Source organism: Delphinapterus leucas, chromosome 10 (assembly GCF_059928025.1).
Source record: "Delphinapterus leucas isolate spDelLeu-1000000601 "Yukka" chromosome 10, BTC_Dleu_Yukka2, whole genome shotgun sequence".
Classification (NCBI taxonomy): domain Eukaryota; kingdom Metazoa; phylum Chordata; class Mammalia; order Artiodactyla; family Monodontidae; genus Delphinapterus; species Delphinapterus leucas.
Genome location: NC_143138.1, coordinates 44229058 through 44246519, shown reverse-complemented (window position 1 = coordinate 44246519; position 17462 = coordinate 44229058). Strand labels below are relative to the sequence as shown.

At 40.2% G+C, this 17462-nt stretch overlaps 1 protein-coding gene across 20 annotated transcripts in view; it reads left to right on the top strand.

Moving 5' to 3' along the window:
- DST (dystonin) overlaps nucleotides 1-17462 on the top strand; it is a 497316-nt gene that overhangs the window by 205141 nt on the left and 274713 nt on the right. For 18 of the 20 annotated variants that reach the window (XM_022581520.3, XM_022581525.3, XM_089918929.1 and 15 more), the window contains one exon: nucleotides 16906-16967. In XM_022581520.3, coding sequence (XP_022437228.3) covers nucleotides 16906-16967 — 62 coding nt within the window. Of the gene's footprint in view, nucleotides 1-9465; nucleotides 9739-9795; nucleotides 10019-16905; nucleotides 16968-17462 lie in introns of those variants that run through there. The other 2 variants (XM_089918926.1, XM_089918925.1) reach the window with 2 other exon arrangements.

The following is a 17462-nucleotide window of genomic DNA, read 5'->3' as shown; positions in this document are numbered from 1 at the left end:
CATGGATACACGCAGCAACACGGATTAATCTTAAAAAGCTAGAATCAAATAGGTTCTATTTATGTGAAATTTTAGAACATGAGAAACTACGGTGATAAAAATCATGTTGCCTATGGGAGGGGTGTGGGGATAGAATGCAAAGGGGCACAAGGGGGTGGAACTGTTTTCTCTCTTGTTTTGGGTGCCGGGCATAGGATGCAAACAACTGTCAAAACTCTCAGAACTGAACACTTAGTATTTACCTGTTTTATTTTGTTAGTTAAACCTCGATTTAAGAAATGAAATGAAATCAGGCTAAGGTCCTTTTGCATAATTCTGTCATAGCACTTGTCAGGCAGTTTTGCGAAGTCTTGGTTCTGGACCTCTTTCCCGCTGGACCGTGGTAGGTGTGGGACTCTTCCCATTTTGTAGCACCAGTGCCTAGTACTTGCCTGACACCTCGTGATATTGGGGAAGAAGAAATATTCCTCTGCTCTTCTAGGTCTGGCTGGTCTAAGAATTAAGTTGATAGGAGATAGATTAACAGGAGAAAATCAAACAAAATTTTAATAACGTGTACATGGGAGAGACCCAAGAGAAAACTTGCCTGTGTGGCTGAAGTCCTCCCCTTAAATACCATCTTCAGCTAAAGACAGAAGAGGATGTTGGGGGTAGTGGCTTGGGACTTCAGAGGGGAGGAAGGCAATTCCCATGAAGATGGAAAGGCAAAGGTTTGATAAATGTTTGCTGGGCCAGGCAGAGGCAATGGGACACAGAGTGGACTCTGACCTCTAGGCCCTGTTCTCCTGACCACACGTAACCCATATTCTTTGCAGATAACTCTGGAGATTCCTCTGTTCTGGGAACAGTCCATCTATCTGAATTCTTCAGACAGTTAGGGGGAAGGTCAAAGTTTCTTCCTGAGTCTTGTTTGGGCCTTGATTGTTTTCAGCTGCAAAGAATCCACAGGCCAAAGAGACATGTTGGGTTGGCAAATTTTGTTCCTCTACTCTGGGTTCTCAAGAGATGCTTGTTGAATGCATGGAACGCTACCTTCTGAAGAAGCCTGGCTCATTAAAAAAAAAAGAGTAGGTTTGGAAATAGTGGGGGCCCCAGGAAGAGGTTTAATATGATCTTTAGGTGCCTGGAAACCTAAGCTTCATGGGAGATGTAGTTCAAGCCATTATGAATTTAAGTAGTTACAGAGATTTGCATACAAAAAAATGGAGACTGAGTTTGTATATTTTTAGTGGTTTGCTTTGAGTGTTTTAGTCTCTAAATGTCAGGTGATGCCCAAAGTTTAAACTAACATAATTTCTCTAGTCATCTCTCCATTCTTTTAAGGAATAGGTTTGGGCTGGAGCAGATCGCTGAGTCACACCTGTGACCTTAGGGACCTTGAAAGAACTTCATTATTGAAATAAATTTGAGTTTACAAATTTCATTTCAGCAGCCAGGCAGAGGGACTGAATGCTCAGTTGATTTCTGGCTAATGAGCCACGTGGTGGTGCTCTACTTTCTGGGGGAACCCAGTAGCTTTAAATGGAAAAATTCCCCAGTATTTTAAGTGTCTGCCTGAGTCTGGCGTTTCAGTGTCAGCCACACGTGTTTAAGGTGACACCAGGAGGAGCCAGGAAGGGAAGGTATAAGATATTTTTTAAAAGTATTGTGCAAATTGAGAGGTTCTCAAAGCAAAACTCTCACAATAATGCCTGCTACACAACTCTTCCTTCCAGTTGTAAAAAATAATGTATATTCCTTGAAGAAAAATGGAAAGAAAATAGTGATGTTGTAATTGGTATATTCCATGTCCTGGAAACGGTGCATTGTTTATTTAATGAAAGCACAATCATTTTGTGGCCATGCCATAACTGAGTTGCTCACTTTTCTGTCCTTGGATATTGAGATTATTTCATATTTTTCTATTAATAGGTAATAATTAAATACCTTTATACATTTTGAGTATTTATCAAGCAAGAATTATATTTAGTGGTTTTTTTGGTCATTAGCAGCTTTTTATTGTTACCCTCAATTTACAAATGAGGCAAAGAATTTGTAATTATCTAAAACTTATATGGCCAGAAATTTGTAGAGCCACACATAATAAACAAGAGAGCATGGCATAGAAGAAAGAATGTATTCTTTTTTTTAAATTTATTTTTTATTGAAGTGTAGTTGATTTACAATGTTGTGTTAGTTTCAGGTATATTTAGCGTTGAGATGAATATTTCCTTATGTAAAACGTAGTCTGAATTTTGGATTTTCTATAGACTGTATTCTAAAAGCAGGGTGTCATCACGGATTAAGAGTATAGATTGTGGGGCTTGATCCCAGATTCTCTACTAATCCAATTAGTTAGGAAATATAAATTTTATTTTATTTTATTTAAAAAAAATTTTTTTTGCAGTATGCGGGCCTCTCACTGTTGTGGCCTCTCCTGTTGCGGAGCACAGGCTCTGGACGTGCAGGCTCAGCGGCCATGGCTCACGGGCCCAGCCACTCCACGGTATGTGGGATCTTCCTGGCCCGGGGCATGAACCCGTGTCCCCTGCATTGGAGGTGGACTCTCAACCACTGCGCCACCAGGGAAGCCCAAGTATATAAATTTTAGATTAAAAATCTTATATATTAGGAATATTTCTTCTCTATTGATTTTCTTATATTCTCACTTGAAATATTGAACATACTCAGGGAGAAACAGGGACAGGAGAGAAGCAGGTCCCTTACCTTTCTTGCCTTACTGTATTCCTTTTTGACCTTGACCAAATAATGTCCCGTGCCTTAGTTTCCTCCCCTGTGAAGGTGGTGGAGTAATAATAGACCTCCACGGTGAAGATATCAAATGCTTGGGGCAGGGCCTGGCACAGGAAGTGCTGTATAAATATCAGTCATTTTCCATCTATGTCAGAATGCAAGAATATTATGAACATTCTAAAGGCTCCTTTATCACTGTTGCCAAATTCCCAAAGATCATACCAGTGGGGTCTCTTATCAGCACCACCTCAGGGTGCCTGTTTTCCCACACAGAATCAGCTATTAGCAAAACTTCCTTGTGAGCATCCATCGCCATTGGCACGTGATCATTCAGTTTCTCCTCTTTTCCCTTGGAGCCCTGACTTTCGTTGTATATCATTAATAAAAGTGTGCACTGACTAGCTTCTTATATTTTCTTCTGCTTTTTAGGGACTAGGATAGACACATTGCTTTCTCATTAAAGATGGGTGGAGGGGTCAAGGAAGTGGAAAGTTTGGGACCACTATTCTAACAGTAGATAATAAAGGTACGTAGAGTATTTAAAAATGCTTGGAAGGATCTCTGAGGATCCACTTCTTCAAAATTTGCCTTTGGTTTTCAAGGAAAAAAAGCTAGTGGACAAAGCAAGAGTTCTGCAGAAAGCAGAGGCATGGAAATGATCAACCCAAGGTGATACTCTAGTGGGTAACTTGGTGAGAAGCTCTTTGCTCCTCTGACTTCAGTCAGAGCTATTTTATGTCCGTCTGTGTCATCTGTGATGTTCTAGGTGAGCTCTGGTTGGGAGAATGCAGCCCTGGCTAACTCAGGTTTGAAGGTCTTCTCTGTGCAAGAGGAAGTAAGGCCGAGGGAGAACTCTCCTGGCACCCCAGACATTTAGTCATCTGCCTGCCTCTCCTTTTGCTCATCAGTGCTCCTGGGAGGGGTGTGGTGGTGGTGATGGGGTGGTGGCAGAGCCTTTCTGGGGTGGGTTGGGTCACCTGGTGTGTGGCTCCTAAAGCCTTCCAGGGCATGCTTGGTGATCCTGTAACTAAGGCACGTGTCCCCACGAGCTGTAAACTACATTTAAATAAAGCAAGGGAGGGAGGCACAAGAGGGAGGGGATATGGGGATATATGTGTACATGTAGCTGATTTACTTTGTTATACAGCAGAAACTAACACAACATTGTAAAAAAATTATAATCCAGTAAAGATGTTAAAAAAAAATAAAAAAACAGCCCCCCCAAAAAATGAGGGTGTAATTAGACTAACATTAATTCTGTTTTAACCAGCAGCCCTGCTCTGTTTTAAGTTGAGTTACTGCCATAACTTATGCAGACAAGAGAATAAGGAAGCTTTTCTTTTTAATTGTGTCTTCAAGTGTTTCAGAGGCCTGGAAAAGTTTGTCCATTTCTACAGACCTTAAAATCCTGACTTTTCTTTCCATTTAGATGAAAAAATAAATAAAAAATCGGTATGGAAAGAAAAAAAGAAAAAAAAAAACCTTGGGCAGGAGGCAGTCTCAGTGTGAAACAAGCCTAGGTTGAAGGTTTCCCCAGGGCTTCAGAGTCTTGTCTTTGGTGATCTCCACCTTCTTATCCCTGCTGCTGACTCACTCTGTGTCTGGCCAGGCTGTTACAGGAGGGAAAGTTGTGCGTGTGAGTCACCCTATATTTTCATGGACTTGGGAAGTTAGTGTAACACAGACAGAGAACTGCAGAGACTTTCTGTCCTGCACAGTGACTCAGAACGGCAGCAGTCAGCTCGAAGACAGCACTTACCTTCCAACAGTGTAGCTGTAACTGGAAGGTTCTTTATTCTCAGGTGGGAGAAAGATAAAAAGCAGATACTAGGAGTTTTATGTTCAATTCTTGGACAATCTTGAGAACAGATACCAGTAAATTCTTCTTCAGAGCAGAACCCATTAGCACCTGGTACTGTTGATCCGATTCTGTTGGTCCACAGCCGCTGTCCTGAGAGCGGAGCATGTGATCTGATCATTGATGGGGATGGGGCAGCAGATACACAAAAGGGTGTTTGTGGGAAGGATTTATGGGGTCTATTGTTCTCCATCATCTATGCCTTAGCTTACTTATCACATTCTACCCCTCTGCTATTTCTGGATTCCTGACTATCAGCACAAAACCAGACTGCATTTTGCTCCATGGCAGTTAAACTTCGACCGAGGATGCCCTCCAAGCAGGGTAATTTCTGAGTATTTTCTCAGTTACTGATCCTTCTTTCAGAGACTCTCTAAAGACTCATCCTTTAGTATCCCAACCTGGACAGCCATCCTCTGAAGAGGTGTCACCAGCTGCCCCTGCTGTTCTTCTCCCGGCCTCTGACTCCTCCCCTTTTCCCACCTCCTCCCCTCCCCGCCCCTCCCCCTTCTCCCTGTCCCTCCCCTCTCTTCTTCCTCCCCCCTCTCTTCTCTCTCCCCCCTTCTCCATTCCCCTCCCTCCTCTTCTCCCTTCTGCCCCCAGCAGCCTAAGAACAAGCCTACCCACAGCTGAGGTGTTTCTCTCCATCTTCGGATCTGAGTTGGGGGTGCTCCGGCTGTCTGTCTTTTCCCTGTATCTTCCGTAGAGAGTCTACCGGAGTATTGAATACCTAAATGAATAAAATAACTTGAAACACTTTTTTGCTCACAGTTATTGTTAATAGTAGTACACCGATACATCTTCCTTGTAGAAGATTGAAACACTCCGTCTAGAAATATGCAGAATGAAATGTGAAATTTATGACCCCAACCCCCTCCTCTTTTAGCTTCCACTCTTACGATGAAATGGCTTTCTCAATTTGTTGTGTCTCTTTTATGTGTATTTATTATTTTGCATTTTTTCCACTTAACTGTGTATCTTGGAATCTTTTTATGTCACTATGTACAAGTTTTCCCTTATTAATATTCTAGAAGGTAGGTGAAGTATATATAATTCATTCATCTAGCTTCCTATTGACTGACATTTAAGTGGCTTCATATATTTTGCTACAGTAAACATTCTTGTGTGCTGATCATATATATGCAAGTATTTCTTTAGTTTTACTACAGGTAGAATTGTTCATACAGAAAGTTGTATGCATTTTAATTTGTAGTGGATCCTGACAAATTGCCCTCAAAATTTTTTTTGCCATTTTACACATGGGGCTGCCTGTCTCTGCATTAGTTATTGTCATTCTTATAAAATTTTTGCCAGTATGAAATCATTTGCTTCACGTGCATTTCCTGATTGGAAGGCTGGGGGAGCCTTTCCGTGAATCTTTTTCATTCCTTTGAATTGTGTAGTTGGGGAGGGGCTGCCTTTTTTTCTTACTGAATATTAATAGGACTTATTCATCTATTTTGGATATTCTTGGTGTGTATTATATATGTAGCATATATTTTTTTGTTGCTCATGTTTTTTTTTTAAACTTCATTTATAGCATCTGCTTTGTCAAATTTGTCAGCCATTATATGTCTAGTTTCTTTTGGGTTTTGTAACTTGTTTTTTTTTTTTTTTTTTTTGCGGTACGCGGGCCTCTCACTATTGTGTCCCCTCCCATTGCGGAGCACAGGCTCCGGACGCGCAGGCTCAGCAGACGGGCCCAGCCGCTCTGCGGCATGTGGATCTTCCCGGACCTGGGCACGAACCCGTGTCCCCTGCATCGGCAGGCAGACTCTCAACCACTGCGCCACCAGGGAAGCCCTGTAACTTGTTTTGAAACACTCTTCCTACCCAACTATTTATAAAACATAATTTTCTATACTTTCTTTTAAATGGTTTATTTAGAATTAAAAATTTTTTCTTTAAAATTTTTTCTTATTCTCATTTCTAATATTGTGTAATTTCCGCATGTACTGCCAGGGAGCATAAATCTGAAGATTTTATTGTACTGTGTTTCTGAGATGTATTGTCAGTTCCATCTCCTTTTTAAGCTGCCTTCATTTCCTTGGCAGAAGGTTTAAGGATTTCTGAAAATGTAAAGAGCTTTTCTATGAAGATTATCATTTAGATATGCAAATAACTCCTTTTTAAATGTGGTTTTTAACCGTGCTTAGATCTAGCACAGAAGCGGTAGGTTGATCATGCTCTGATCAAGGAGGGATGATGGTAGAAAATAATGTCAATTTCATTTAGATTCAGATCTTAACAAATAATAGTTATAAAAAACAAATGCTAAGAAAATCATCAGCATGGGGAATTTAAATTGATAAAACCAGTAATGAGAAAAGGACAGCCCTAGAGTTTTTGGTGCTGTCATTTCTTGTAGAAGAGAAAAAATTCTGTTTAAGCTAAGAAGAATTGAACCTTGAGAATGAGAGAAGAGAACCTCTCTCCATCAAGGTGTTAAAGTGTGTCTTTGCATCATGCAAAAGCCCGAGGTCTGCTGTGGCCAGAAGTAAAGACAGCAGATCTGGAACAGGCCTTCTTATTGGGAGAGTGGCTATAGGCTTGAAGTATTGATATATGGGACTTTGGAGTCGTGACTAAGCTAAAGAATTACTGGGAAATAACACTGGTATACTTTCATTCATGATGTTTTGCAAACTTTTATAAAATGATGGATAGATCAATGGCATAATTTTAGTGGAATTGTCCTGAAAAGAGTCTTGCTTTTAACAAAATAGGGTAGGGGTGGGCGTGGCTATGCCTCAGAGATGTTCAGTTTCTTCCTCTACGTCCGTGGTCCCACAGACCAATGGGTGAACCGGAAATGGACATCAGCTGTACCTCTGTGCTCATGGGAACATGATGCTTCTGTGGGAATATTTGGGAAGCGTTTTCAACCAAAACAGGAGCAGGGACTCCCATCTCTTATCCATTGCACCTCCAACCTCCTGTCCCAGTGATGTTGGCCGAGACCACTGTGGGTGAAAGTCCTGTCAAGTGGGCAGGGCTGTTGTTACTGGGATGAGGCCAAGGGGCCCCAGGTGATGAGGGGTGAGGCTCACGGGGGGCCTGAGGGGTGATGATGGCAGCAGGTCTGACCCCCTCTCACCCAGCTCCCTGGTCACAGCTGGACATTGTCTTTCAGTTTTCAGGAGCTAGTCTTCTCACTGATCCCAACTATTTCTTCCAGCCAGTTTTCCTTCTTCTGTAATGAAAGAAATCTTACAGCTTTTCCCCTGTTGTTTTCACTGTATTGTATTACAGAGCTATTTCCCAGCAATAGCGGGGAAATTGCCTAGATCCCCTTTTTCCTTTTCCTTCCATCTTTTTTTCCCACAAAACTCTACCACTTCATCTTTTGTTTTCCCTCCCTGCTTTCCCTTCCCCCCTTCCTCCTTCCATCCTTCTGTTCCTTCCTTCCTTTCTTCTTTTTCTCTCTCTCTTTTCTTAGATAGAGCCTTTTGCCAAGTGTTTCCCAGTCTTCTTCTAAAATTCACACCTGACCTTTATTAATAAATGCAGAAGTCTCGTCCTTATCCTAAATTCTGACCTCCTTGGGAACCATCCTGAGTACCTTCCTCCACTCTCTACAATCACTGACGTGCAGAGTGTGAATTACATCTTTTGTGTATCCCCAACTACTGAAGATTTGGCCAAGCCTCAGGTTTTCCTTTTTGTTAACTTATTTTTTAAAAGTTAGTACTTTGTTTTCCGAGTATGAAATTATAATATTGAACATGCTTTTGCAAACTGCATCTTCTCCCCACCCCCTGCACTTAGTAGCTCTGTGATCCCAGGCAAATGTTTTTTGGTGCGGAGCACAGGCTCCGGACGCGCAGGCTCAGCAGCCATGGCTCACGGGCCCAGCCGCTCTGCGGCATGTGGGATCCTCCCGGACCTGGGCACGAACCCGTGTCCCATGCATCGGCAGGTGGACTCTCAACCACTGCGCCACCAGGGAAGCCCCCAGGCAAATGTTTAAGCTTCAAGTGCCTCGGGTCCTTCTGTGAGTGGCGTGATCCTATTATGGTTGTGTGAGGATGCCATGCCGTCTGTGTTACATGTGTGTAGGTGAAAACAGTACCTGGCACATAGCAAGCGCTCCGTGAGTGTTTGCTATTATTATTACCCTCTTTCAGGGAGATAGGTAGGCTTAGGCTTTTTGGTAGTGGAGGTCAAGGCTCTGAAACAGACAATTGGAAAGGGAGAGAAAGTGAAGGATACTTTAAACTTTTGCAGAAGTTGATATAATTGTCATTTACAGTCTATTTAGAGTAGAGTTAGAAATCATACTTGAATGTTTCAAAGCACATTCAAAGCCACTGTTAATATGGCATTGTCTCTTCCCTCGGCATGATCAAATTGGCTGATTCCCTGTTGCCAAAAATAAGTAGTGATCATTTCCTGTTTGTTGTTTGTGGAGTTACTGTTTGTACAGTTTCTGTTCGGGCAGGTCTGTTTGTGTAAAGTCTCAGGCAAACAGTTGTGCTGGGGACACTTGGTCTGGTGCTTCTTTAGAGCAAGGATTCTCATTTCCTGACATTTTTCTTCATGCTCGAAAGTGAAGTCCTTATAAGCTGGAGACTCCTTGTTTTTCCTGCATTATTAGATTGGGGGCTCTGTTATTTGATGACATAGAAAAGTTCTGTTATTTGATGACATAGAAGAGAAGTGGGTTTTAGAATCAGATTTCAGATCCCACTTAGGCTGTGAAATCTCAGGCTAGTTTCTTCATCTCCCCAAACCTTGTTTGTTACATCTTTAAAATGAAGATGTACCATCCAGGTCAAAGAATCGTTGTGAGATTCATGTGGAAATGTGTGAAGGTGCAGAAAGAAATACCTGATAGTGGTGTTTCCCCTGAAGGAGGTGTGTCTAGCCTATAAAGTTGGGCTTCCTAAACCACCTTCATAGCACACATATCAGGGATGAGTGAAACTAGTTGAGCTGGTTGTTGTTTTGTTTTTTTTTATCCCAGGGGAATCCTGCCTGGGGTGTTAGAGGAGGGAATGTGATGAGCTGGTGCAGCAGTGAAATCTAACATCCGATTGGTTTGCCTCGTTGCAAAAAAGTTAGGCAATCAAAACTCTCTTTTTAAGGGATTTCATTTGAACAGCTTTAAGCGTCAAAGGAGAAAGAGATGATTTAGTTTCTTTTTAGTAAGTATTGTCTGCGTCCCCTGCAAAATAGTGGCGGAGGCTGGCTGGCTTTGCTCATGTTTGTTTAAAAGGGGGAGTGGACTGGTTGTCAGCTTGTGAGTGGGAGTGTCTAGTCAGTGTTTTCCTTTCTACCCAGAAACTTACCAGGACTCTGACACATGAGCTTTGGTATGGAAAGTTTAGGGAGCTGCTGGACCGATTTCCCGCGCAAGGATGGGGCAGGTCCTGAAAGATGATGGCGACTGGAACGCGAGGCTGGTGGGGCAGATGTGCTGCATGGGTCAGTAGCCTACCCGTTATCTCACTTTCGTGCCGCAGGATTGGAGAGGGAAGTTGCAGGACCTGAGTGGGTTCGCACAGCGGGGCTTTAGCAGACTGTGGGGCACCTTCTGGAAATCTGGACAGGCTCCCGTGACAACTCCTGAGGCTCCCTGGACAGAACTTCCCCCTGTTGTTGGGCATAGGATATGCGTTGAAATAATAATAGTTATTTTGTGTGTGATATGAAGTGGGTTTAGCTTTGATTGGATTTTACTGAAGACCAGTCAGTGTAAGTTGTAATAATTGGTGCTCTTTTTGTACTTTTTTATTTGTTTTTTTTCAAATTCTGTTATTGTTTGTATTCTGTGTCCTTATAGAATGTTCAGCCATGTTGTACTTTACGAGTTGATCGTACATGTATATTTTCACTTAAAACCTACTCTCTAAATGAAATAATTTTCCAAGAGAGGGATGTTATAAAGCTTCATTCAGAAAAATAGATGGATAGTCTGTAAAACCAGTAGGATTAGTTAAAAACTCAGGAGTGATTTTTCCTTTTTGTTGTCTTAGCAGCGTCGCCCTAAATATAAATCTCAGTGTTAGGCAACCCTCACTGAAGTGAAATAAAGAACCATTACGAGACTTGGAAAATTAGATGGTGTCATCAGGAATACTCCCTTTTGAAATAATGTGTATGGAAAGCGGTAAATCACAGTGTCCCCAGGCTTAAAGTATTCCTGGATTGTAAGTTGCTTTCCTGAAGAAAGTTGAGCACCTAATGTCCACATTAACTCTTTCCTCATTCTTGTAGCATCGTGGGAAACTTCACGTGTTAAAGAACCTCCCTTGGCGTACTTGAAGGGGAATCATCTAGGTTTATTGAAGTTTAAAAGAAAAGATTAGGTTGTTACTGTTAGAAAACAGTATCAGAATCTATGAATCACGTGTTATTTAGTTCACTTTAGTCTTTGTACCTTAGCCAGTACTTTAGCTGTGGATCATAATCCCGAGGTATTACCTCAGTATTAACCTGCTAAACGTTTAGCTCCCACCTTACATTTTCAGCAGTGCTTTTGAAAAGCTGCTAGCAACAACCACAACAAAACCTCAGTGATCAAAAAAGCCATTTTATGGTTGTATAATTTAAGTGAGTTTCTCATTATTTGATCCTTCGATTGAATCAGCTTTCTTGATCTACCACGTGGCTAAAAAATTAACCATTAAGAGATTAGTTTTTAAGAACGTGTGTTCTATTCTTCGTGTTCCTTAAAATATAAGACCGTTTTTTATTAATTTAGAAAGAAGTAAATATATATATATGTACATATATATATATTTTTAAAGGACAAATCAGAATTTAATAATCATCAAATATTAGATAATTAGATTGCTTCTAATTTTTCCATCATAAATTTTACAATTAATATATCAATGCATATGGCTTTTCACAACTCAAAGAGATATATTTTATTTTTGTAAATTTATTTTTTAATTGAAGTATAGTTGATTTACACTGTGTTAATTTCTGCTGTACAGCAGAGTGATTCAGTTATACATATATATACATTCTTTTTTTAAAATAAATATATTTTATTAACCATTATGTACCAAGAGGAGTTTGTATAATACACATCATATGTTAAATTTAATGGGACAGAGTAAATTTGTTACAGTTCATATTATTATGCGCTGATTCAATAAATTAATAAAATTTTGGTAGATAGTTATAGGAATGCTTTTCATCTCATATTTCATAACTTGATATGGAAGCTATCTATTCTTGAACAAGAATTTTTAATAGTACATTTTGTTTTTTACTTGACGATTTAACATTAGGGTCCTAGGTTATTAATTGGATGGCATTAATGTGAATATTACCTAGGAAGTACTCTTTTTTTTTCCCTCACTCTGTTTTCTTTGCTGGAGGTTAAAAAAGCACTGCCGAAATGTGATAGGAGCCCTAGACTTTGTTGAGGAGGTTGCCTTGTTTGCACTCGCTTGTCCGTCCAAAGTCCACAGCCGTCAGGAGGGCCTGGCTCCCCAGCACTGTCTGTGATTGGGGTGTGCTCAGTACTTCCTTTTGAAAGGAACGGTGGCAGGATCTTGGGGTAGTGGAAGCAATTCTGGGGGGAATCACGACACTTGAGTTCTAACTAAGCCTCTTTCAATCTGAAATTATGAGATCAGGGTTTCTTTTTTTAAATTAATTTATTTTTATCAAATTATAGTTGATTTACAGTGTTGGGTAATCACAACACAGTTTTTTATATGTAAAACTGAATCACTGTGCTGCACACCTGAAAGAAACTGAATCACTGTGCTGTACACCTTAAACCAACACTACATTGTAAATGTATTGGGTTGACCAAAAGTTTGTTCGGGTTTTTCCATAACATCCTATGGAAAACCTGAACGAACTTTTTGGCCAACCCAATATTATATCTATTCTTTTTCAGGTCTTTTCCTACATAGGTTATTACAGAATATTGAGTAGAGATACAGTAGGTCCTTGTTGTTTATCTATTTTATATATAGTAGTGTGTATATGTTACTCCCAAATCCCTAGTTTATCTCGACCCCCCAACCTTTCCCCTTTGGTAACCATAAGTTTGTTTTCTATGTCTGTGAGTTTATGTCTGTTATGTAAATAAGTTCATTTGTATCATGTTTTTAGATTCCACATATAAGCTGTATATATTTGTCCTCTGTCTGACTTACTGTACTTAATATGATAATCTCTAGGTCCATCCGTGTGGCTGCAAATGGCATTATTTCATTCTTTTTTATGGCTGAGTAATATTCATTGTATATGTGTATCACATCTTCTTTATCCATTCATCTGTCAATAGACATTTAGGTTGCTTCCATTGTTGGCTACTGTAAACAGTGGTGCTATGAACATAGGGGTGCATGTATCTTTTTCAGTTATGGTATTCTCTGGATATATGTCCGGGAGTGGGATTGCTCGATCATATGGTAGCTCTATTTTTAGTTTTTTAAGGAACCTCCATACTGTTCTGCATAGTGGCTGCACCAGTTTAAATTCCCTAATTATTAGGGAAATGCAAATCAAAACTACAGTGAGGTATCATCTCACACCAGTCAGAACGGCATCATCAAAAAGTCTACAAATAATAAATGCTGGAGAGGGTGTGGAGGGTTTCTTTTTGATGGAGAAGTCTGCACCAGGGCTGGCTTCTGTCTTGCTAATTAATCTCCTTGCCCTCCTTCCAGCCCCACTTGCCTGCCCTGGACATGGGTGGCCTTTCTCTCCTTTGCACTGCTTGCGTGGTGAGTGCCACATCCTTTGCTCAGCTGGCGTGCTTGTCACACTGCCTTCCTGTCAGGTACCCTCTCTAGGTGACAGCTCCAGAGAACAAGGGCCAGTGCTCTATCTGTCCAGTCTAGGGGGCCCAGCGCTACACAGCACTGGGCTCATCCAAGGATCTGATGGATGCTGGGATGAGTGAGGGAGGGAAGCTGGGACTAGTAGATTGCTTCTCTTTCTTTGTTCTTGCCTTACGTACTAATTATTTAGGTTCATTCTGACCTCTTTAGGAATAGCAAGTCTGAAAGACATTTATGACATCATTATTACTTGAAGAGATACAGTAATATATACCACTGTGTCTAAGTATATAAGGAATTATACCTTGTTATCCTGAGTAGGATTGTCCTTTGGGAAACATAATTAATTCACATCATGGGCATTTGTTTGTTGAGTGCATAGAAGCAACATGGCATCTACTGTGGGTAGACAAAGATGACTGAGGTCGAGATCATGCCCCAGAGGGGCCAACAGGGGAATTCATAAATACTTTGTGGATGATAATGTTGGTTAACAATTATTGATAAAATTGGTCTTGGCGGAGTAGTTATATGCAAAGTGCCTGGGGATTTTATGTTGGGGATCAGGCAAGTTTAATAATTTCAGCGTAAATTCTGAGCATTTATATACAGATTTAGCAAACTTCTGTCTTCTTGGTCAGCTTTTCCAATTTTTAATACCCAAAGTGAAGTCCAGAATGAGACTAGAGGTTTGGGCACTGAAAAGGAATGTGTTACTGGCGGTACAAAATGCAAGGCCCTATTTAGGTGCCTTTTGGGTTCTCCCTGATGGTGATGGGAAGTGGGAAGGGTTTCAAGGGGATACTTTGGAGAAGAAATGCTTGTGAAATACAAGGGAAATTACAGGGTCCCTCCCCTGCCCTTTCATGTTGGCATTAAAGGGTAAGAGAGCTCTAAATAATATGCCATCACTGGGTAGCTTTGCAAAGAATCGAATCTGAACAAACCTTTGGATTGCTTTACTAAAATTTATTTATCCATTTTTTAAAATCATTGAACATTTATGTTTTTTCCTAAACTTTTATTTTGAAATAATAACACTGATTTATATTCTCATAGATACATTTTGTGCACAACCATGATGATAGTTTTAAGATAAATTTTAGAAGTGGACTTACTGGGAAAGGGTATTAAATATAATAATACCCTTTATTATTATAAAGGGTATAAAATATAATTAAATATATTTTTAAGGCTTTTGATATTTATTGGCAAATTGTCATAGAGCAGCACTGTCCAGTAGAAATTTTTGTGAGAGTGGGAATGTTCTGTATCCGTACCCTGTCCAGCGTTAGTTAGTGCACACTTGAATTGTGACTGGTGTTACCAAGGAACTGAATTGTTAATTTTATTTTATTTTGATTAATTTTGGTTTGAAGTTAAATAGCCACATCTGTGACTAAGGGCTGCAGTATTGACAGTGCAGGTCTAGGAGATCTCAAACAAATTACATTTCCACTAGCCATATATATATATATATATATATATATGCATATGCATATCCACAGATATATATAAATATATCTGTTCCCTGTGCCCTCGTCAACATGAATTTTTTTTTCATAAAATCTTGACAACTTGATAGGTGAAAAAGCTTATTTTTATTCTATATTATTATTTGTTAGTGAGGTTGAGTACCTGTGGGCATTTACTTTTTTTCATTTTTAAAATTAATTTCATTTCATAAAGTTTTAATCATTTTCATTGTCTGCTTTTGCCCAGTTATACATTATGTTCATCTTATTCTTTTTTATTTTTATTTTGTATTAATATTAGTAATCTGTGTCTCAGTTTACAGATATTTTTCCCAGTTGACATATTTAAGTATTTTTGTTTATGTTTAAATTAGCGTAAAGCACGTAAATACTTTTCATGAATAGGACAAGCATTTTCTTTTTTTCTTCTTTTTTAAAAATTTTATTGGAGTATAGTTGATTTAAAATATTGTGTTAGTTTCAGGTGTACAGCAAAGTGATTCAGTTATACATATACATATATTCATTTTTTCTCAGATTCTTTTCCCACATAGGTTATTACAGAATATTGAGTAGAGTTTCCTTTGCTATGCAGTAGGTCCTTGCTGGTTATCTGTCTTATATATAGTAATGTGTGTGTGTTAATCCCAAGCTCCTGATTTATCACCCCCCCCACCCATGTTTCCCCTTTGGTAACCATAAGTTTGTTTTCAAGATCTGTAAGTCTGTTTCTGTTTTGTAAATAAGTTCATTTGTATATTAAAAAAATTAGATTCCACATAAGAGTGATATCATATGGTATTTGTCTTTCTCTGTCTGACTTACTTCACTTAGTATGATAATCTCTAGGTCCATCCATGTTGCTGCAAATGGCATCATTTCATTCTTTTTTATGGCCGAGTAGTACTGCATTGTATATATATGTACCATGTTTTCTTTATGCATTCTTCTGTTGATGGACATTTAGGTTGTTTCCATGTCTTGACTATTGTAAATAGTGCTGCTATGAACATTGGGGTGCATGTGTCTTTTCGAATTATGCTTTTCTTCGGGCATATGCCCGGGAGTGGGATTGCTGGATCATAGCATTTTCAAAGAAACTTTCGTTCCATTTAAAGTAGTTTATGGGGCTCAGGGATGAAGAATGAGAAGAGAAAGAGATGAAGAGAGCGAGGCCTATCTGCCCCTAGGGAAAGGATGGAGATATGGACCAGGGGTGGGAAAAGAAAGAGGACCACGGGGAGAAAGAAGAGCCGGCCCCAGATGTAGAGAGGAGGGAGGAGGACACAGGAGAGTGGGGTTTGCTGCCTGGGAGCAGGACGGGGAGGGAGTATGGCTTCCAGCATCCTCTCTAGATGTTGGAGATTAGGATTGTCTTTGAAATAATAACTTGATGAACCGGAACGTTCCAGTGCTCTTCCTCCTACATCATAAGACCTCCCCTCACCCTTCTCTGCACCGTGTCTAGTAACCAGGACAGTATCACTATGGCAAGGATCTAGTGGGGCGTTTTGTTGTTACCAGATCGTTCAACACAGGGAATCTAGGAGAAAAGCAGCATGGTTCGTGATTAAACCAGTGTCCACTTCCAGCCAGAGGACCTGAATTCAGTCCTGCCTTTTATCACAGCTTTAAGTCTTTCCTGAATAATCGTCGACAAGTCCTTTGACCTCTCGACATCCTGGTTTTCTCTTATGTGAGATGGGAGTGACACTGCCTCCCTTCCCTCTTGTGGCCGTGAAGACCAGCTGGGATGTAATCTGTGGTCAGGTGCTTTGGGAAGTTCATGCAGGGGCTCAGTGGAGGCTGGTGGTGGCGGTGGAGGTGAGAGGACTTCCTGGTGGTGGCAGCGGTGGGGATGATGCAGCAGAGCGTGTGGAAGGCAGTGCTGGCAAACGCCACACTGGGAAGAGGCCAATCTTTCTCACAGGTAGTGTCAAGGTGCCAAAACTTACCAAGAAAATTCAAGTGCACCAAACAGTACTTTTTGAACACCTTACTCTTTTTTATTTGCATAGTGATAATGAAAGTCTATTCATAGATTTTTACCAACCTTCTTTTATATCCTTTTTCCCCCTTCCAGATGAACGGGACAAAGTCCAGAAGAAAACATTCACAAAATGGATAAATCAGCATCTCATGAAGGTCAGTGTATATTTCTTTTGCATCTTGGAATTGTTTTGCAGGTTTTAATTTATTGTGCAGTACTTGGTTGTATGGCTGTGAAGCACAGCTTTTCCGTATCAAGTGGGAAATTTCAGTTCTAGAGCATTTCACATGCATTTCAGGCATCTGTTAATATTTGGTATATGGCCTGTGGGTCATGATGGGGGTGGTAGATGAGTGCCCAGTGATTGCAGTGTCTTCTGTGACATGAGTAAAACCTCTTATTATTGGACTCTAAAAAATCTCAGCAGGTTAAGAAATATGTAAATATTTACGTGTTAGGGCATCGAAAAACTGCAGTTCTCAGTAATGTTTTTTCCTCTCAAGATTCCAAGCAAGTTCTGGCATCAGATTTATGCAGATGGCAGAGAGTTAGGTGGGACTAAGGATGGTTTATTTAAAAAAAAAAAGAAAGAAAAAAAAAAAAAGGGACTACCCTGGTGATCCAGTGGTTGAGACTTTGCCTTCCATTGC